The sequence below is a fragment of the Colletotrichum orchidophilum genome, assembly GCF_001831195.1.
Source record: "Colletotrichum orchidophilum strain IMI 309357 chromosome Unknown Scaffold_63.1, whole genome shotgun sequence".
Lineage (NCBI taxonomy): Eukaryota > Fungi > Ascomycota > Sordariomycetes > Glomerellales > Glomerellaceae > Colletotrichum > Colletotrichum orchidophilum.
The window spans coordinates 225750-246002 of NW_019173019.1; the positions used below are offsets into that span (position 1 = coordinate 225750).

Consider the following 20253-nt stretch of genomic DNA (forward strand, 5'->3'; position numbering starts at 1 on the left):
CCGTTCGACTGAAAAGTGACGGGAGTCGTGTGTTGTGTTTTCTCCAAGATGCGCTTTGAGATCAGGGTCTAGCGCCAGAGGGGGTTCGTACCTTAGTGTGAGGTGGGGTCTGATAATGCAGGGGCCACCCCAGTCAACACTTCCCTATTCCTCCTTGCGGTAAGTCGTTCTCACTGGCAAGGAGCAAGGAGCAGGGGTCTGCTGCTATTGCAATTCTTAGGTAGCCAGTGCACCCAAGCAGCGACGGGAGTGAGATACGAGGAAGGAGTCACCGTTGTAGACTCAAGTTTTGTTTCGCACTGTTTCGTGGTCAAAGTACGATCGAGGGACTTCGGTTCCACCGGCGGGCACCAAACCCCGAGGATGTTGTTCCTCATCCAGGATGTTGGATGTGATCATGTTTTTGCTTGTTGTACCCGTTGCCTCGAGGCGAGATGCTCGGTGAAGAAAACTCTGAGAAAGTAGTCGGCCAAAATCCCGCCTCTTTGGCGTTGCCGGGAATCCTGTATGCGATGGACAATCTACAGCTCGGGCTACCTGACTGCGAAGTTGTGGTCTACCAGCCAAATCCACAATTAGAACACGATACAGAGCAGCATCCGTTTCAACAAAGGATTTATCGAGGTTGGGGGCCCGAGGCGTTCAACGTTGGTGTCAGTGGAGCTCTGTAATGGTTGACCAGACATCAATGTCATTGTGGGCTGTGAGGACAAAGGCAATAATTGCCGCCGTTGTACTGGATGCTTGTGAACTTGACTTGCTGCCAAGAAATCCAAAAGAAAGAGCGGAACTTCTCAATTGATTCGCTCAGTTGCGTTTGTCTCATCACCTGAAGCCCAGCAACTGACTTCTTTGCCAAGGTAGAGACAGAGGGGAAGAAGCCCCCAGCATATGTCTAAATAACCGAGACCCGTTAAGCCATTGCGACGCGAGTTAGGCAATGGCTAGTGCCCTTTGTGAGTTTCTGCCATCGGACGATACGAGATGTTAGTTAGTCTCTGTAGATTGGACGAGTCAAGAGAGCTCGACTTTTCCTGTGACTGGCATCCCGACAGGCGGCAACCAGGTCCCCTGACCCATGGTGCGGAGGAAGAGACTGGAATATCCCTGTAGCTCCACTCTTGAAAGGTACGTATCAGCAGCTGCACCTACGATAGGCACCTTACTACGTACCTTAAGGTCCTCTGGAACCCTGGCTACCTTAATCCAGATTAGGTTAAGTGGGTACCTAACGTGAGATCGAGTGCGCCCCTGGGCGGGGGAAGAAAAGGGGGTCGGGTGGATGAAGGAAGCCGCGAGAGTGAGTTGCTGCTTCCAGTCTAGAGGCCGTAAGCCTGTGCCGCCTTCCTGCCGTTGAACATTGGCTCATATTGGATCAAAATTTCCACGTTCATCTGATGCGTGAAGCAGCTCCCGCCTGATCACCCCTTCCGCTCCGGGAGAGGGATGGGACGGTGGACCGGGACTCATGGGAGTACATCTCGAGGCCTGACACAGAAACGTCTAGTGTATATCCGTCCCATTCTCCAAATCCTCCGGTAGCCACGCCGTCCACAAACACAAGAATAAACTCGAACTGGACCACGTTACCGACAACATGGTAACGAACCTCGCCCGTCGCCAGCAACGTGAGGCGCAATCGAGTGAGGTCGGCTAAACCTAATCCTTTGCCGATATTCAGCCCTCTCGGTATCGCATCACACCATCCTGGTCAGCCTTGGAAACCAGCATCGGGACGGTGTAACGGCCTACAGTTCGTGCAACGCATCGAAGCAAGTTTCTTTTCTGTTTTCGATCGAGCAAACGACAAGGCGCTTCCCGCCCTCCTAACTAGCATCTGGAGTGCGCTGCTCCCCGCCCAGGGCGGAACTCCCTGCTCTCAGCTACGGCTGGAGATGCAGTTCTTCATTCGACCTAGCCAATCCTCGCAGAGTTTCTCCACTTTGGCGCTAAAAGACGCAAGATGTTGCCAGGTTCGTGTCTGATCAACACGCACTCGGTCGGAGCTATGCTATCCGAACAATTTCCGCCATCATTTGCTGTCGTCGAGTCGACTATACTTTAGGGTAGCCGAAGACGTGCAGAGGTCATTATTGGCGAATGCTGGCCACCACCAGATGGCCTGCATTAGAATGGTTCTTGCCGAGACAACCTTATCGGTCGAGAACTTGGCACTTGGTCGACGCTGTTCTCATCCTCGGCCAAAAATGCGGGTGACCATGAGCTCAACATTGCGGGAAGCAGTCATCGATCAACTGTCCCCACGCGACATGCTTTCCTGTGCTGACATTATCAGATGGGTATTTCATTGGAATGGCTGTTCCTGCGACGAGCTACGAAACAGCCGGCCGACAGCGATTAAGCCATGAAACAATTAGAGCTCGACGAAAATCTCGACTGAACCGTCCCCGCGGTTACTCGTCCGCCACTCGCGAAAAACTCAGTTGCCGGGAAGTGTCTAGAACGCTGATGAACTCTATTTGAGTCGACTAGCTACTTGGATCGGTTCAATAGCGTCAGCCCAACCAGCAGCTCTGGGCGAGGCCACGGCCAGCTTTGACAGCCCCGGCAAGCCACAAGCCGCAAGCCATTCTCTGTGTTGCCTTACCTTTTAATCTTTCGTCAACAAGACCAACATCTCATGCCTTTCGAGATGGCGTGGAAGCCTTCTCTCGACAAAACCTCCAGCATATGCTCGTGCCTGTTCCTGGGGTTGCAGTCTGATGTGGCGGCCAAGCCAACCAATGCCAAGCCGGCCTTTCTGTCTGATGTGCAGGAGCTGACAAGCTTTGCATCGGCATGTATGCATTCAATGCATATCGATACCACCTCATGACCTCGTATCCAAACCCCCTTCTCAACACTCGCAAGGTCTTGAGTGTCCTTTCTGGAATAGGTGGTAGTATTGGCCGAATTACACAAAGTGGTCCCAAGAGTAAGGTGCGCACTCAATGTCGAAAAGATCCAGTGTCGGCGGCCAACACAAGTAAGACAATCAGTGCGGCCTTCGTATTCATATTGTCATTTTTGACTTTGTTCTCGTGACCCGGAGAGATTCATCCAAGCGAATCCCACGAGGTTTCTCACCATTCTGCCCTCGCCCCTCATCGGTTTCTCTGAGCTTGTCTAGCTCTACATCAACCGCCTCCAATATTCGAATTTCTTCGGTGCCGACTTGGGTTAGTTGAGGTCATGGGCAATTTACTGTATTCGCCTGCAGAGCAGATTGACGAACAGCCGCCTTCCAGTGGTTTGGGAAGGGCAATTGGCGGCGTCAAAATGGTCAGCGCCATCCTTGCTGGTTCAGATTGAGGGCTTGAGATGTCGCAGTTCAAAACCTCTGTACCTCAAGTTGTGTTCTGTTCCCTGATGTTCTAGGCCAATGTTGGCTTTCTTGGCCTGCGGGTTGACGATCATGACTTTCCTGTTGGGGGAACAATGCTTGCCAGTGCTTCCTTGCTGCTTCCTGGCGTTCATCACCGAAGATTGAAGATCATGGCAGCAGAGCTCTCATGGTTCAGCTTTGCTTCCACAATGCATCTAGCGTTGGAATATGAGACAGCCATGGCCGCCGTCCCTCGGCGTTTTTACATCTGGCCCTTGCGGAACCTCGCCTTGCTACGCCAATGCCTCATCTTTGGATTGAGTCGACCGGGACATTCTAAAGAGCCTAATCCGACTCGTGGAACTTGGAAACGGGATCTATCAGCTCCTCCCTTCGGCCCCTGACTAGTGGCTTTATCCGCATAGTCATGCTCTAGAGTTGTTGGCACCGCTAGCCCAAACAATAGCTTGTTTCCTCTCTTCAGCTTTCCACACTACTTGCATCTTCAATCTTGACTTTGCTGTCTACTTCTCACCACACAGCAAACTCTCACGACTGGTGAAATGTCAGACCTTTGGATGACAGGGGCGTTGAAGTCCGCAGTGTGCATCGCATACCCTGACAGACATAAAGTCCTCTTGGCAACCACCAGCTTTTTGTCGATCCGAACTCGAACTCCCGCACAGACTGCGGAGTTAACAGCCATTTCTTATACAGATGTTTATTAATTGAAGCTTGAAGGGTTCGTCCGAAGACTAGCCGGCTACTACGTACCGCATTTTCGCCGCCCAAGCGCTCCTGAAGCTGAGATCTGGCCCACGCCCCTTTGCATGATTGAGTCTTTAGTGACATTATCACGGACCTGCACTGGCTCTCTAATGGCCTTGGCCCTCATTTCCACATTACCAATCATTCGCGTATCTTTGATGGATTGCTATCGGGCCTTCTACGCAGTAAATCTCTATGCGCTTCGGCAGCCTGCACCTCACGCATGCACACCGCGGTGGCATCTTTTGCCAAGCGGCGCGATCAGAAGCCATTTCTCTCGGCGTGCGGTCTCTTGATGATACCAAGCTTCGTGGCATCAGGCTGGGAGCCCAAAGCTGACCTCAGGTGCGGGACAGAGCTTTGGGTCACTTGCGAGAATGCCCAAGAGCAAGCATCTGGCATGCGCCACGATGATAAATGTACCCAGTGCTTGGCACGCTGTTGTCAAAGTTTAAAGAGCACATGATGCCCTCGTCGGGCCAAAAAAAAAAATCGAACGTGTGCGACACCAGAGAGATGTCATCAGTTGACCGATGTAGTCCGCCTTATCTGACTCACAAGATTCCGAGTGTCACCATCACACAAAATGTTGGACCGCGACTTTTAAAGTAGCCGTCCTCAATGACACAGAACTAGCTCGAGGCGCCAGCCTGAGACAACAACGGATGCTGCTGTCGCTGGAAACTCAGCCGCGTAAGATAGGCCGGCCATCTTTTCGAGCCCGAATGTCTCGCCAGCTACGACGGCTACAAAAGAACATAACGCGATACCCGACGACTAAACCTTCCGACTGCCTTTGAACACATAAGACACACCCTAATACACCGTTAGACAAACCACAGCCCTACCGATCGCACCAGTCTGGGCGCAGTCACATCCGGGGCAACCCGGCTCCCGGTGATCACGGCCGAGTTGCACAGGCGCAGTGGCCTACTTCAACATCAACAAGAAAGGTTCCGGGAGCTACCTGCGCCAGTTCGCCGCTAGTGGGGTTCATCGGTTAATTCGGCTCTGTCAAGAGAATGCATTGAGGAGGGTTTTGAGGATTTTGTAATATCTCGAGGCAAAGAAACTGCCCGGGACTTATCTTGCCTGCAGTAGGCGGCGGGCTTTGACACTGGCGGGCCATTTCAGGTAGCCGCGATTCCACTTTACCCACAGCCGTTGCAGATCTGCGAACGTTGAAACAAAGAGAAAAGCAGAGGCCCCGGCAGTCTCGATCTCAGGCATGCCTAATACCTAGTTCCCAGAGAAACAATACCACCAGAAACGAAAACATCGTCAAAGTGGAATCCGCCGGGCCCCCTTGCCTTGGGTCAAGAGGCAAGGGGGCTCGACGATTGGAAAGGGTTACTTCGCTGCAGGGCCTTCTCGGAAGCTGTGAGACATTTTGCTTGGAGATTTCCCCATTTCGAGCATAGTCCCTTGGCGATCTGATCTCTTTTGTTTTTTTAGGTTTCCGAGACACGGTCCAATCGACGATGATCAAGGTCTTAGTGCCGATTCTTTGGAAAAGAAATGTGACGCGTCGTCCGCTCACTCGTCGGCCTCGTTGCTTTTTCCGAGACATTTGGAACTTGCCAGCGAAGTTATGTGGATGCGCGGGCCGGAGCAATTTTGCGCTTTGACATGGTTCCCGTTGATTGTTGTGCCGTCTGCCCGACGACGGTGTCCTAGATGTTGTCTACCAGATTTGCCGCCTGATCTCTGGGTCGACACGGCAATGTCATTTTTCCAAACCACCTCGCGAGATTGAAAATTTTCTACTCAAGTCTTTTAACAACCGCCTGACCTCCGGCTCGTTTGGCTACCTATAGATGCTTTTCCCTCCCATTGAGAACCAACATGGACCCGGGAGCTTGTCTCGAAACTAAATTATCCCTTGCCTTTGAATCTAGACGTGGAGTGAATCAAAGAATTTCATGGCCTTTTTCTTGGGGCCCAAAGAGCGAACGGAAAACCACCCAGTAATCGACCACAAAGACATTGTCAGCGTAACGGTGTCTTGTGTCGCCACTGACTTCTGCTCGAAAGCTCGTTGAAAAAGGTGGCCCCACACTGCTCTTTCGACGTCTCCGGGACCGGTTTGTAGAGATATAATTTGAGGGCAACGATTTCGTATGGTGATGAACCTGGAGTTTACTTCTCTATGATGTTGCTGCTCGAGGCCGAAATCTCTTTTACACTATAATCTCTGTCTGATGATTCCAATGCCGTCCGTGAGAAGTATTTGTGCAGGTGACTGACTAGAAAGTACAGTCAACATGGCCTCATACGGAGCCTACAAGTGGCTTCGTCCGCAAAAGATGAACTGGCACAGAGCCAAGTAGAGCCGTCATCCTTGAAGATGCTTTGGACTTTTAATAACATCATCTCCTCGTCTGGCACGAAACCCTCATTAGTACCCGATGAGGAAGTCCGAAAGTAAGTATTCCGAGAGGTCTTTCGCATAGCTTGGGCACCTTGGTGACTTGCATCTGCTAAGCTTAAGTCACGACTCACTGTCTGACTAGTAAGAAGGTCTTCATACACCGAGTTTGGGGTTGGCCGATGAGTACTAGTAGAACACCATGTCAACCCCATATACGCGGACGACACCTTTGCAGGTATCCGAGATGGAAAATATTATCCCACAATCAGCGCCAATAAGCTCACATGCTTAGCCATGACCTCAAGCTTTCAGCGGGGAGTAACGAGGAAGAATGCCACCCTGAGCCCTGGATCCTGACAATTGACTGGGTCGCTAGGCATCTCGCATAACGACAGCGATTCCGAGTAGTCGAGCTTGCTATCCTGTCCTTGGTCCTCCCGGGATCACTTCCCACCTCGAGAGAATTACCTTCAATGAAATTCTGATTGGCCATCTGGACGACAGACTTGGGCAGCGTCTAACCTTCGGACCCGAATGAAGAACCAAGACGGCTGAACAATCGGCTCCCCGCCGAGCCTACGAGACGGGATATGTGGGGTAGACGGCAAGGGACGGTTTGGGGCCCACATGGCCGGCATCTGGGAGCCGTCACGGCGTGATCCACACTACTCTACAGCTAACGACGTATCGGAGTCTCATCACGCATCTTTTCAGTCTACCGAAGTAGTCTCCAGGACATTCTGCAACTCGGGTTCCGTCGTAGACCGCGCTTTGGACCCAGCATGTTATTTCTAAGTGTAATCCCGTCCTCTACTTGGGAATCTGTGTCCACCCGCGCCCCGGAGCATGCGCCCTACGCCATGGGACAAATGCGAGCGCCAAGAGAAGCGTAGCTGTGGCTCTATGCCTTTTCCCTCCGCTTCTCGATCTTTGCGAGCTCCACATCAATCTTCTTGAAACTCCAGCTCTTCCAGAAGGGAGGATACAAGAAGGGGCGGAGGTCGAATCTATTGTCATCGGGCGCTATAAACCAGTCAGTTAAAGACTATTGGACGTCTCCTGGATCGCAGGGGGAAAAAAGCAAGCGGATGGGTTGGCATACAATAGTCATTGCAGTGAAGAGCCGGCGTAAGCGTCGTCATCTTGTGTCCTGTCTCCATGTTAGACCCGAACGGCAGTCATCTATCTGGCCGCAATCACAAAGTAGAACTCACTATTGATGGCGTAAAAGTGGAAGAACTTCTTCACCTTGTCGGCCGTCTGGCTGGGCTCGTACGCAGGAGCATCGTCGTCGGGTCCGCGCTTGCGGTCTGCGCTCCATTCGTGGACGAGACGTTGGAACATGCCGTACGGCCCCAGCTTGTTCACCTTGCGGAGACGGCCCATGATGGTGAGCTCCTGGTAGGTCATGCCCATGTCTACCTCGTCGCTCTGCACGTAGGTGTCTGAGATGGGTTCCTATGCGTGATCACGTAAGTGGTTTGCCCCGCAAAGTCAAGAATAGATGTATAGCTTGAGTCGCAGCTCTTGCGCGTCAGCGGGGGGTTGAGGGGCGGCGGGTTGACATACAAGCTCTGCGGTCGGGACCGCTGTGAGGAAGTCGTGGAGACATGGGATATTGAAGTCCTTCTCGGCCCATGCAATGAAGCGCTTGAGATCGGCCTTATCGATGGAGCCAATTGGGTTGATATCAGCACCTAATATTCAGTGTCAGCCTGGAATTAAGTCAAGGGAGATTTTCCCCGGTGGCATAGAATCGCCATGCAATCCTTGCCCCCTGCTGGTCCTCGCAGTGATATCAGGGAGTAGGCAGTGGGAACCAATCATTAACGGGTTCTAAAAGATAAGTAGACGACATAGTCCAGACTTCTCTTAAAAGTGATGTGGTATCCCTAGTTCCCGTGGGCAGCGAGAATAGAACGTAGCGGGATTTTTAGCTTACTGGAACAATCGTATCTAGAAGTTAGTCAGTATGTATCATTCTCTCTCGCCAGACGTGGATCACTGACTTGGTAAAGTAGCCTCTGAGGGACTGTAGCAAGTGTCAGCCAACAACAGAACAAACATGGATGTGGGTAGCAGGGTAAAGCAATGCACCTCTCCGACGTTCGCACTGCCCAAGACAAGCAAACCACCACCGCCGGGTCTGCCGCGGGCTGTAGGAAGGAGCTGCCCAAACTCATACGCCGTGACCATGCGGATTCTCGCCTGGATACACTGCAGCGTCAGGTTCTCCTGGTTTGTCCCGCCCTCGACCTTGAACCTCGGCTCAAAGTTGAGCGCCGTGACGGCGAGGCTCTTCTGGGCGTTGTAGACGTCATCAATGTCGAGGTTGATGTGGTAGCTGCCGATAGCCTCGGCGAGGTCCCTGGCACGCTGACGCGTCTCGGCGGAGCTTTGCGTCTTCATGCCCATGTAGATGGTTGAGAAGATTTGGTTGCAGAGGGCCTGGGGCGTCTTGGGGAGCACGCCTTCGCCGTCGTACTTTGCCAGGCGCTTGACGTCCTCGATTACCTGGGCGTTGCCTTCCTCGACGGCCTTCATCACGATGCGACACATGGAGAAGACGATTGCTGCAGAGGGTTGTCAGCGACGATTGGTTTCAACGGTCCCCGGAAGAGAGACGTACTCGCTGTGGCGCAAGAGTCGATTCCTCCACTTAGGGGTACCAAGTAGCCTGCAGTTCCGGACCTGCGGAGATACTAATGGACGGAGTCGAGTCAGCTAGGCATGTTGAAAAGAGGTACTTGGTCCATCTCACATCCCAAAGGTAGCATCCAGCACACAAGGCAATCTCTTCCTCGACAGAATAGAACTTCGGCTTGATAGGGGGCGATGGGGTAATCATGATATCGGCATCTTCGTCCTCAGAGCTGAGCTCGAAAGGAGTCTGGATTCGTTCATATTTGGCATCAGACCGCGCAGCCTGAAGGCCGCGAGAGATGGCAGAACGATACGCGCGAACTTCCTCGAGATCGACGGTGGCGGTGATGACTTCGACGTCGTTCAAACTGAACTGCGATCCCTGGGCCACGACGTCTCCGTTGACTAAGATCATGGCGGAGCCGTCGTAGTACAACCTGTCGCCGTCGCAGCCTTGTTGGTTGGCGTAGAGGTAGATGCCACCGCACTTGCGCGTGGCTTCCATGATGAGCTGGAGACGGGTGTCGAGCTTCTGCAGGGTGAAGTGCGAGCCGCTAGAGTTGGTGATGATCTCCACGCCGTCGAGGCTCATCGCGATGTGCGGGGCGTTGGGCGTGAAGAGCTCTTCCTGTGAGCGGCGCGTGTCAGCTCATCTTTCAAGTTTGCAGAGCCAGCCAGCCAGCCAGCCGCCATGGCATCTGGCGGACTTACACAGGTCTCGGCGCCAAAGCACGTATCCGGGGTCGAAACTACAGCGTCGCCAAAGGTAACGTGGGTTGACCCCTGGATGTCCTGTAGAATACGGGGGAGGTGGTACTCCTCCGTCTGTCGGGGATGCATCCAGGGCGTGAAGTGGCGCATCTCGCGGTAGTTGCCGTCGTTGGCGAGCCACATCTTGGGCCTGATCATGAGGATCTTGCCGTCGAGGCATAGCACTCGGCAGTTGAAGCGCTGGTTGCGGTGCTGCACGGGCATGCCGATGTCGAGGAGGATGCCGTGGCAGGTCTCGTCGAGCAGAATGCGACGGAGCATCTCAAAGCAGTGCAGGTAGAGGTCCTGCTCGAGAAGGTGGTCAAGACATCCGTAACCGCATATCTCTAGTTCCTTTGGTGATGTCAGATTCCCCGCGCATGCTTGCAACCGAGCTCATGCTCATGCTGTATCGCATTTGAAAAAGTTTGGAATACTTACGGGACCAACACGAAGACGAGCTCCGGCTGCCTTGGCCTTCTGAATGCTTTCGACGATTCGAGCAGCATTTCCCTCCCACTACATGCCATCCGGGTTAGCTTCTGCCTCCTACGAATAGTTGAGGGATCGAATAACAGTCAACTACATAAGAGTTATGGAAAGCTCACGTCTAAGGCCCACTGGTTGAGCGAACAAGTCGCAACCGTGACGAGATGTCCCATGTTGACTAGGCCGAGTTATCTGACCCCGGAGATGTGTTAGTCGTCTTGTTAAAGTTGACGAGGGACTTTGTGACGCATCGTATCTTACTTATAAATGCGCCCACACACACTTGGCGGTGGTCAATATAAGATTAAGTCACCGCGGGGTATGAGATGAGTCATGCAAAGTTCGAATGAATTGCCAGAGCTTCAGTCTGCTGTGGGAGAAATTGCTGAAAAATTGTTCAGGTGTTCAGAGTCTGTACCCTGAGGTGCTGAAATAGCCTAGATAGCTTTCCGTGTCGACTTACTCGGAGAAGTCTCGGATAGGTGGAAGCTTGGCTTGAGACGAACGCGAGCTTTCAACTGGAGAGAAGCATTGAACCCCTCGTGCGCTATCGGATGTTAGCGACGCTGCACCGGGTACCCGGCCGCCCTAACGCCGCTTATCTGTAAGAGCTCTGCCCATGACTCTCCAGACCTCCACTACCTGATGCTTTTACTTCACGAGTTGAATTTTCTGCAATAATACCAGACCTACAACAATTAATTATGAATCAGGTCGTTCAATAACAGAGCATTATCCTAATCACCCAAGTCCCCTCAAGTCTCAAGACCTCACATGGAAACTCAGAGTGATAGGCAGGGCGGCAGGGTATCTACACGCAGACCCCTGCCAAACCCCGCCGTGGACCCCAGCATTGACACTCGCCCCGGCGCCGCTGCGCTGGCTGCCACACATGCTGACCAGTGACACACGTTGCTGACAATCGACCGGCCGAGCTCTCCTCCAACCTGCCCCGGCACCCGCCAAACGGCCTCGGCTCAAAACCACATCTAACCACGGACAGGCTCCACCCTCCACAAACCTCACAACCTTCCAAACCTACGGATACCTCGCCCGCGATACCCCCTTAACGAACAAACGACCGACCTTGCGCCCTTCACGAACTACAGCTTTCTACACAATTGCCTGACTATCCAGAATTTGCGCAATCCATCAATTGAAACCGACAGCACCTCTCCTCCACCGCGCGCAAGCGCAGCGCAAATGCACAGCACTCGTCCAAAATGACCGAAGCCTCACCACCATCCTCCTCATCGACCCTCCCCTCCTCGCCCTACCCCTACGCCTCCGCCCCAGACATCATCCGCGCCCACCAAAAGGACGCCTACTACAAGGGCCACCTCTCAAACACCCTCACATCCCTCCACCGCCTCCTCCTCGGCGCCCGCTCCGCCCACTCCGCAACCTCCCTCCACCGTCTCCTCGCAGACACCCTCTACCTGGGCCTCACCACGCTACCCGGGAACCGGACCCTCGGCGAGGAGTACTGCGACCTCGTACAGCTCCACGTCGGCGCCGGCGACAACGATGACAGCGACCCGTCAGGCGCCCTCCCCACCCTCGCCCGCCGCGTATCCTACATCGCGACCTCCGTCCTCCTCCCCTACCTAGCAGGCCGCCTCCTCCCATCAGTCCGCGCCCGCCTACGAACCCTCCTCGAAACCTCCTCCTCCTCTTCCTCCTCCACGAAATCCTCCTCCACAACTACAACAACAACAACAACAAAGCTCTCCATCCTAAAAGCATACCTCCTCACAAACCTCCCCTCCCTAACCTCGGCGGCGCCCCTCCACGCAGCAACCCTCGCAGTCTTCTACTTTTCAGGAACATACTACGAGCTCGCCAAACGCGTCCTCGGCCTCCGCTACGTCTTCACCCGCCGCGTCCCCGACACCCCAGACCGCGCAGGCTACGAGGTCCTCGGCGTCCTCCTCATCGCCCAGCTCGCCGTCCAGTCCTACCTGCACATCCGCTCCACAATCTCCGACCTCTCCTCCCAGGCCGCCGCCGCCGCCGCGGCACGACAGCGGGCCGTCGGCTCCTCCTCTACCCCCTTGCTCGACGTCTCCCTCGACGCAAATGCCTACGCCGCCAACACGGGCCTCCTCCTCACCGAAACAGGCACCCCAGGCGGCAACGGCGTCGGCGCAAGCAAAGTCGACATCTCCGCCGTCACGCACACGCCCGTCGTAACGGACGCCTCCTCCTCCTCCTCCCCGGGCGAGCCCGGCGCGCGCTTCGACCTCAGCGACGAAAAGACAATGGCCTACATCTCGGGCGCCGCGCAGAGGAAATGCACGCTCTGCCTCGAAGAACTCAAAGACCCGTCCGCGACGCAGTGCGGGCACGTCTTCTGCTGGACCTGCATCGGGGACTGGGTGCGCGAGAAGCCAGAGTGTCCGCTGTGCAGGCGGGAGGCCATGGTGCAGCATATACTACCGTTACGGATTGCTTAGTCCCCAGTAGCTATCTATCCTTCCCCAGAAGGCCTGGCGTGGCTCAAAACAGCCAATCGGGCGTGGTCCCTTTTGCAAATATTAAGTTGCATTGTTATATACTAATCACTTTCAACTGGCATCGAGTGAATGAAGTGGGAATGTGGCTATTTGTACACCTTACTCGGGAGGGTAGGTATGGAGTTATACAGATTATGGACACACAGGCTTGGGGGGGTCTCTTATGAATGACGTAAGGGGCATTTTGCGTACCGAATTTGTACGAAGCCAAGAAGAGAAAGATATATATATACCATAGAACTGAGGCGACGCACTTCCCCATCATTAATCTCCTTCAACCCGAACTGTAGGTCCAGTTAAAAAAAAATGGCCAACGCGAACACGTAGGTGTCGGTCGGCTTTGATCCTACTTCAACAAAGACAGAGAGACCGATTCGCCTAGTCGGGGCCTCTTTTGTACCACATACGCCCAAATGGCTCGGTGAAAGCTCGAAGATTAGCTATGAGCACGTGGGCGTGTGTTGGGTTGAGAGGAGACGACGACATGGTATTCGTAAATGGGAATAGGTATGAGACGGCATGTCGGCCAAAACATGTAATATCCGACCTCTCACGGTCCAACCCCTGCCTTTCTCCCTTGACCCGCTTCCCTCCGGGTTTTTGATGGTTTCCGTCCATCTTGTAGGTATCATGTGCCAGAGTGCCTAGCATGGGAATATGATGGAAGGGAAGAAAAAAAAAAAACAGCAAAGTAACGCTCAAAAACTCCGTGTCCTCTCTATGAGTTTACCCTTGGATTTCCTGTCCGAGCCCTAAAGCGGCTAGCCTCTCGAGAAGAACAGCATGTTTGTGTACACAGCGGCAGGTAGGTTCAGGCCTGAAAGAGTACAATCTCGCCGCGCTCGTTGCGCCTCATGCGCAGCGAGCGCCACAGCTCCTTCTCTTCCGAGAGCTTGCCAAGGCTGTCCCCGGAGGAACTGCGCTCGCGGTGGAAGCGCTTGAGGGCCTTGTTCATGCTGCACCCCCGCTCACTCTCGGGGCCCTTGTTGATAAAGGACAGGAATAAATCAGCGCGGGGGCGGTAGACGACCATTTGACCCTCGTCATCACCATCCTCGCCCTTCTTGCTATCGCGGGAACCGGGGCGGTACTCGATTAATTTGGGAGCTTTCTCGCCCTCTGATCGGTGACGACTGGATGAGTGCTTCTTGGTGGACGAGGTGACCTTGCGCTTCTTGGTCTTGGACTTGGTGCCGGTCATGTTCAACAGACCCATGAGGTTGCTGCCAATACCACTCTCCTTCTTGTGCTTGTAGGACTTGGTCTTCTTGAGCGGGCTAGCCGCTGACGGGTCGGCGACGTCACCTCCGGAGTAGTCTGGCGACGGGGGAAAGACGGGGCGCATCATGCGGTTCAGACCACCCGTAAGGCCGGAGTGAGTCAAGGCAGTGGGAGGTGCGTCCACCATCATTTGGTCGGTGTCGACGTGGAGACGCTTGCGCTTCTTATCCTTCTTCTCACTTCCATCCTTCCTTCTTCGCTCATGCTTCGGGGCCGGAGTCTCGAAGCCTAGGGGAATGGATCCAGTGCCGTACTGCACGAGGGCGGTGGGGTCTTCATCGACCATTGCCCCTTCGTCGTCCAAGTAGGCCTCGGCATCGTACTCATAGCGCACCAGCTGTGTCTCCTCGGTCGGCTCCTTCGTTCCTAGCGCAGACGCATTTGGCGTTGCCGAGGCGTCGAGAAAGTCGAATACGTTGACGTGCCCCTCGTTCGCCGAGGGAGGTGTTGGTGCTTCAGGGAGAAGGTCGGCGGGCGAGTTGCCATTATCGCTGGCCTCGTAGGGGAAAGATTCGAACTCGGCGTCGGGAACGTCCTCGACGTATGCGTGTTGAGCCATGTCGTGTTCGGGGGCAAATGCCTGGTTGTTGTTCGTCTTGGTCTTCTTGTTGTTGTTCTTTTCCTTGTAAAGAGCACCTTGGTATTTCTGGGCCTCGCTCATACAACTCTTTTTGACAAGTCAGTACGATGGTTCCATTGAAGCGACTACAACAGTCAGCGGGAGCTGACGCTACATACCGTGTGGATGCGATATTCAGTGCCAGGGAAGTAGACCATGCAATCGATGCAGGTGAAGGTAGCACCTCGACAACGGTTCCTGTGGGGATCGAGCTTCTTCTTGGTCAAGACATCACCACAGTTCTGTGGCAGAGGAAGAAAACAGGTCAGTTATGTTGCGTAGGAAGTATACGAGAGGTTACTGGATTCTGTTGTGTTTGGAGAGGGGCGTATGGTATGGTCTGGGAGGCGAGGGAGGGACGGGACGAGACACTGGCTATTAAAGACGGCATCCAAGGGGAAGTGGAGGGGGGTTTGTTTCTGCCGTTGGAGGGGTGTGTGTCTGTGATGTCTTGCCATGTGTGGGAGGTGTGGTAGGTGTGGTGTGAGGATGTGATGTCAGGCCCCCGAGTTTATAATAAGACGACATGGGGATCTTCGGGGGGGGGGGATACCGACCGGGATGAGGTACGGAGAGGAAGTAAAGGGGGACCCTGGGAGACGGGAGGATGAGGAGGGAATGAGAAAGAGAAAGAGAAAGACGGAACGAGAGAGGAGGGCGGCGACGGCTTACCTCACACGAAAAGGACACCATGGTGAAGGGAGCAACGGTGTATGATGATGTGGTGGCCTTGCGATGGGACTCTATTGGGCGCGAGCGTTGGGCAGAGAACGGTTTTGACTGGGTCGCGGTATTTAACGGAGGTGAATGGGAGGGTTGATATGGGAGGCGACGAGCGCGAGCGTCAGTGTCCTCGGTTGGCGGTGGTGGTGGTGGTGGTGGTGTATGTCGGTATGCGGATTTGCAGAATGCAGAAGCAAGACGTTGTTTTACTGGCCGGACTGACGGGGTCGGGGGATCGTCGAGAAGTGGACTGCAATGCAAGCCGGGACGTGCCTTGTAACCAGGAGAGAGGGGACAGGGCAGAACAAGAGTCTTTGAAGGAGTTGGGGAATAAAGCAAGAGTCTGGAAGCTTTGGAAAGCGGAGTGTGAGACGTTGGCAGTCCGTCGCGGCTGTGCGAGAACTAGCGGGTTTGATAGACACAGCCCGGAGGTGGTGTGTGTATGTATGTGAGAGTGAGATGAGTTGATGAGGTGCCACGGTGCTTGTTCACGGTGCTTGTTTGGAGGCGTCGCGGGCGTATGTTGTGGAGTGAACTAGAGGACGGGAATGGGAGAAGAGAGAGACGGCGAGATGATGGGCTCCCAGTCTCTCGGCTTGTTCGGGGCACTGAAAAGGAGACCGAAAGGTTCAGCCTTCAGAGTTCAGCTTGAGATGTCAGGGGCTTCTCTCCGTGTTGGTTTCGCGTCTCAAATTCGCAGCTGTGCCGTCGATCTCCAATGTTGGAATCCCTTATTTGGAGGGGTCCAAGGGGGGCGTTCGTTCACAGGGGGGGGGGCAGGGGAATGGAGGGGTGAAGTGTGGTGTTTCGCGCTTCAGGTTGGTGTTGGAAAAGTAATAAAGAGAGACCGAGCCGCGAGAGAGAAGAGGGTGATGAGGGCGGCAGGAACGCAACACAATTTTGTCTGTTCCCCACGAGGAAGCAACTGATCCAAAAACGGTCTGTAGAATGGAGCGGCAACAGTCCAAGAGCGACTAGTGATTGAGAATTCCTGAACACTGAAGCTCTGCTGGATTAATCCAATCTGACAAGGTTTGAGCTGGAGCCGAGTTGTTCGGCGGGAGCGTCGTGTCGTGGTTTTTGGCGGGCAGGAGGATGTGGCCGAGCGTGTGGCGTGCCGAATCGAGGGGCGATGGCGCAGAGACTTGGTCCAAAGTTACCCAAAGGCTGGCGGCCGTGCTGTGAATTATTGGATTAATGCTGAGATTACTCTCGCCGGTTTTTTCGTCCGAACTGAAGAAGCTTTTGCGCGTGCCGAACAGCTGGATTTGTTCCACGGATGAAGTTGGGAGAGAAATTTTACAAGTCAAGGTAGAGAGAGAGGTGAGCGTGGTTGAGAGCTACAATGCAAATTCTATGCAAACAAAGTGGAATCGGCCGAAACAACTTTTCGCAGCGGAATTTTTTTTTTTCTTTCCTTCTTTTTTTTTTTTTTCTCCCTCCCTTCTCCCACCCTGCCCTTTCGTCCCTATCGGATTTGGGCCCCTCCTCTGCTTCTTTGCGCGTGGGGACCTGAAGACTGGAGTGCATCTCAGTCAGGTTGGGCAGCTTGACATGTTGCTTTTAAACACACGCCCATTTCTCCACCGTTGACAGGCGGTATCCCAGGGGAACCAAGGTCATCCAGCAACATTCAATGGTCTCGAGTGGCCCATTGAATCCCAAACCCAGCTGATGCGCCTCTGTCATTGGCTTGCGTCATGATAGCAGATCACCACCAGCGATCCAATCATGATCCGTGTGGCTAGGACGGTGGGGGTGGTTGCATCCGCCCGCCTCACTCCAGTCTCCCGCCTGAAGACGGCGGTGGGTGAATCTGGAGACGTTCACTACATTGTATAGACTGCAGTCCCTTGTCACCGTAGCTCTCTGATGGGTTGATGAATGATCCGTCCCAGTGTCAAGTCCCAGTTCCATGCTGCGATGTCACCAGAGAAACCCTTTCTGCAGCTGTATCTGTAGACTACCCCCGCCCATCGCCCGTTTCTTCATAAGGCGATGCTAGGTGGAAATCAGGAACGTGGATGATGCAGAGCTACCTACGGATACCTTACACTAGATATCCACTAGACCTGTGGGTTCATCGCATCGCCGCATATCTGCTAGCGACGGGACTCTAGCTGCAGAAGTGCTTCTGCTCTGAACCTACGCAGGAACCGACATAGGAGGCCGCGAATACCTCGCTCACATTATATAGTACGCCATGCATCGCTGGTCGGTCTTATACCGTAAAGTAGGGAGTGCGCAGCTTCGCATAGCTTCGCATAGATACGGGCATCGCCAATAAGGGAATTTGGGACCGACACGGTGGGCCTATTGATCTCGCGGTAGTCTCGGTCACCAGTCGCCAGAGATGGCCTGTCTTTCATTCTTCCCATTCCCGCCCTGCCGCGGTTTCACGGAAGGAGACGAGAAACCCTTGCTTGGCAGACGACGATTTGGGGGCCGAGGAGAAGATGGAGAAGACGGGTGCTCCGGCTTCTATTCTGGGCATACGGTGTATCCGTACGGATGCAGAGGAGAGGTTCTGTGGCCTGTCTTTTCTTCCATGACCAGGGGTGATCAAGCACGGAGCCCCTTTAACCTTGCGTTTTTCTGTTGTTCAGTGTTCTGACTCCTGCGGACAAGCAACATCATGCACGACCAGGCGAGGCCGGGGGGTCGGACGAGACCAAACGAGATGTGCCTGCCCCTATCCGTCTAGATGGCTTTGGATGCCGCCGCGAATCAAAGGAGATGACGACGACGGTCCCAGAGGTTTGGAACGGCTGCTGCCGCCGTGTTGGGCTTCGACCTGGCATTTCACAAAGGGCCGTCACATCGTCCTCTGGTACGTTGATCAACGGGCTGCATGGCGGGCCCCCCAATTGCAGTGCATCGCCAATTTGCGCAGGACGAACGAAGTAGGCTGTTCTTCGCCGCCCCCTCCAAAGCGCGCGTCTAAGTTGACAAGTGATCCAACAACGAGCATCGGTGACGGGTTGTTGGTCAACAGCGGCGGCGGCTGGGAGTGCTTGGAGCTTCTGCTGCTGCATGGAGAACAAATAGAATAGTAGTAGAACTGTTCCTGATCCTGTTCCTCGCGGAAGGCCCGTGGCTTGGCTGCTTGGTGTGCCTCCCTCGCCTTTGCCCAAGAAAGATGTCGCTTGATGGAAAATCCTTCGTTGCCGCTTTTGCTTGTGCTTTTGCTTTTTGCATTGCGATGGGTCGGTCTCCTGCACACGCCCTCGATTCGCCCTGGCCTCGGGCGTTTCTGGGCAGCAAATTGCCGCAAGGCATTGGATCATGGATTCTAATGTACTGCATCCGTAGAGGGGCCGACAAGTGGATGTTGAAATGACTTGCAGAGCTTTTGTAAAGCATGTTTGCTCTGCGCATGTTTGCTCTGCACGCAATGCGAGGCGGGAACGAATGGGAAAGCCCAAGTCAAACACCATTCGTCAACAGCCACCACCTGCCGTTCCACGCCAGCAGAAGGTATCCATCAACTGAGCAGCAAGAAGGCCGAAGCCCAATGGAGGGAAACTCAAAGCTCAAAGCTCAAAGCTCAAGTCGAACCTTGGACGGGGCCAAGACAAACGGCCAGTGAAGCCCGTGCCCACCTGTTCCTTGAGGTAGCCAAATGTAGCTCGTGGGAGTCTCACCCACCTTTCCAGATTTTGACACGGAATCTGAATGGCTTGGGGTCCCCAAAGCCTCTGGAACGAGCGACGTGGTCCCCCGCTGTTGTGGATGACGATGAGCAATGAGTTGCGGGCGATGAGGCGGTGGGCGAGTGTCCGGACTGTGGTTGCTGTCAGTTTGTCTCCAGTTCCACTTCAAGCCACGAATGCCGTGGGTGTCTTTCATCGGAAAGCTAATTACCAGCCTGCCGTTCTTGCTTTCCCCTTTCCCGCCTGGCTTCACCCAATCACCGGTTCCCGCTAGGTTATCCCATGGCTCACTTGGAGGTCTGAGATGAGTTACTTCATACGAAGTGCCCGGATATGTACCGTTAGTCTCTTCTCAAAGTACCATAGGAGGCCGACAGGTCGCGCTTGCAAACTATCCATACTTATGTAATGTAGTTTTTTTCATTATACGGCACCATCCAACTACCTGGCACCAGAGTGAAAGCAGTGACATTCGCATTGATCGTCCCACTGTGCTACCTACTGTGTAAATTCCAAGCTACCTAGCTGTACACCCCTACAAAGCCTGGAAAGGCGGTTCACCCAGCGTTCCCTTATCCAGGCACTCGGCAGTTAATAGACGATCATGCAAGGAGGTCGAGTGCTGTTTATTGCGCCATGCTAGTCGTGTTTTACAAACTAACGTAATGATACCACACTCGACTACCAGTGCTCGACCATCTCATAAGCTTTCATGAGGTCGAGTCCCCCCATCTTATGCTTCCGTCACAACCGTGGCACCTGGGTACGGTTATTAAAGCCATCATTTCTCGGGCGAAGTCTAAAGGAGAAACGGATGGCGGAGGTGACATCGGACTCGTCGCTTCGTTTCGTTTGCTAGCACCTTGATTCACCCACCGTCGTTACCGATCGCATCGCATCACATCGTACCTCTTGACTCCCTCCTCCTCCTCCTCCTCCTCCTCCTCACATCAATTCCCTCCGCCACTGAGCACCGTCCATCCAGCAAAGCCTTTGCAACCCTCGTTTACCGTGCACCTCCGAAAGCAGCCCTGCGGCCTACCACCAAATCAGGTCACCTGCCGCATCGACAAGCCTCAGGAGACCCGCCACAACGTCCTAGCCCCACCTCTTCT

The 20253-nt window shown here is 54.1% G+C and overlaps 4 protein-coding genes across 4 annotated transcripts; 1 reads left to right on the forward strand and 3 right to left on the reverse strand.

Moving 5' to 3' along the window:
• Positions 1 to 7365: 7365 nt before the first annotated feature.
• CORC01_07776 (carbon-nitrogen hydrolase) lies at positions 7366 to 10519 on the reverse strand (the record flags this gene model as incomplete). The annotated part of the gene is made up of 12 exons (XM_022619411.1): positions 7366 to 7487; positions 7567 to 7614; positions 7679 to 7922; positions 8034 to 8161; positions 8407 to 8420; positions 8474 to 8496; positions 8562 to 9037; positions 9094 to 9166; positions 9226 to 9735; positions 9819 to 10211; positions 10299 to 10376; positions 10466 to 10519. The coding sequence occupies 12 exons, from the start codon at positions 10517 to 10519 to the stop codon at positions 7366 to 7368; spliced, it is 2163 nt and encodes a 720-aa protein (XP_022474147.1).
• A 1050-nt stretch (positions 10520 to 11569) lies between these two features.
• Positions 11570 to 12802, forward strand: CORC01_07777 (Pex2/Pex12 amino terminal region; the record flags this gene model as incomplete). The annotated part of the gene is made up of 1 exon (XM_022619412.1): positions 11570 to 12802. One exon carries the CDS (start codon positions 11570 to 11572, stop codon positions 12800 to 12802), a length of 1233 nt encoding a protein of 410 aa, XP_022474148.1.
• Positions 12803 to 13673: 871 nt separating this feature from the next.
• Positions 13674 to 15455, reverse strand: CORC01_07778 (LYAR-type C2HC zinc finger; the record flags this gene model as incomplete). The annotated part of the gene is made up of 3 exons (XM_022619413.1): positions 13674 to 14810; positions 14882 to 15004; positions 15435 to 15455. The coding sequence occupies 3 exons, from the start codon at positions 15453 to 15455 to the stop codon at positions 13674 to 13676; spliced, it is 1281 nt and encodes a 426-aa protein (XP_022474149.1).
• Positions 15456 to 18324: 2869 nt separating this feature from the next.
• CORC01_07779 (uncharacterized protein) lies at positions 18325 to 18848 on the reverse strand (the record flags this gene model as incomplete). Its single annotated transcript, XM_022619414.1, has 2 exons — positions 18325 to 18529; positions 18610 to 18848. The coding sequence occupies 2 exons, from the start codon at positions 18846 to 18848 to the stop codon at positions 18325 to 18327; spliced, it is 444 nt and encodes a 147-aa protein (XP_022474150.1).
• Positions 18849 to 20253: the final 1405 nt, after the last annotated feature.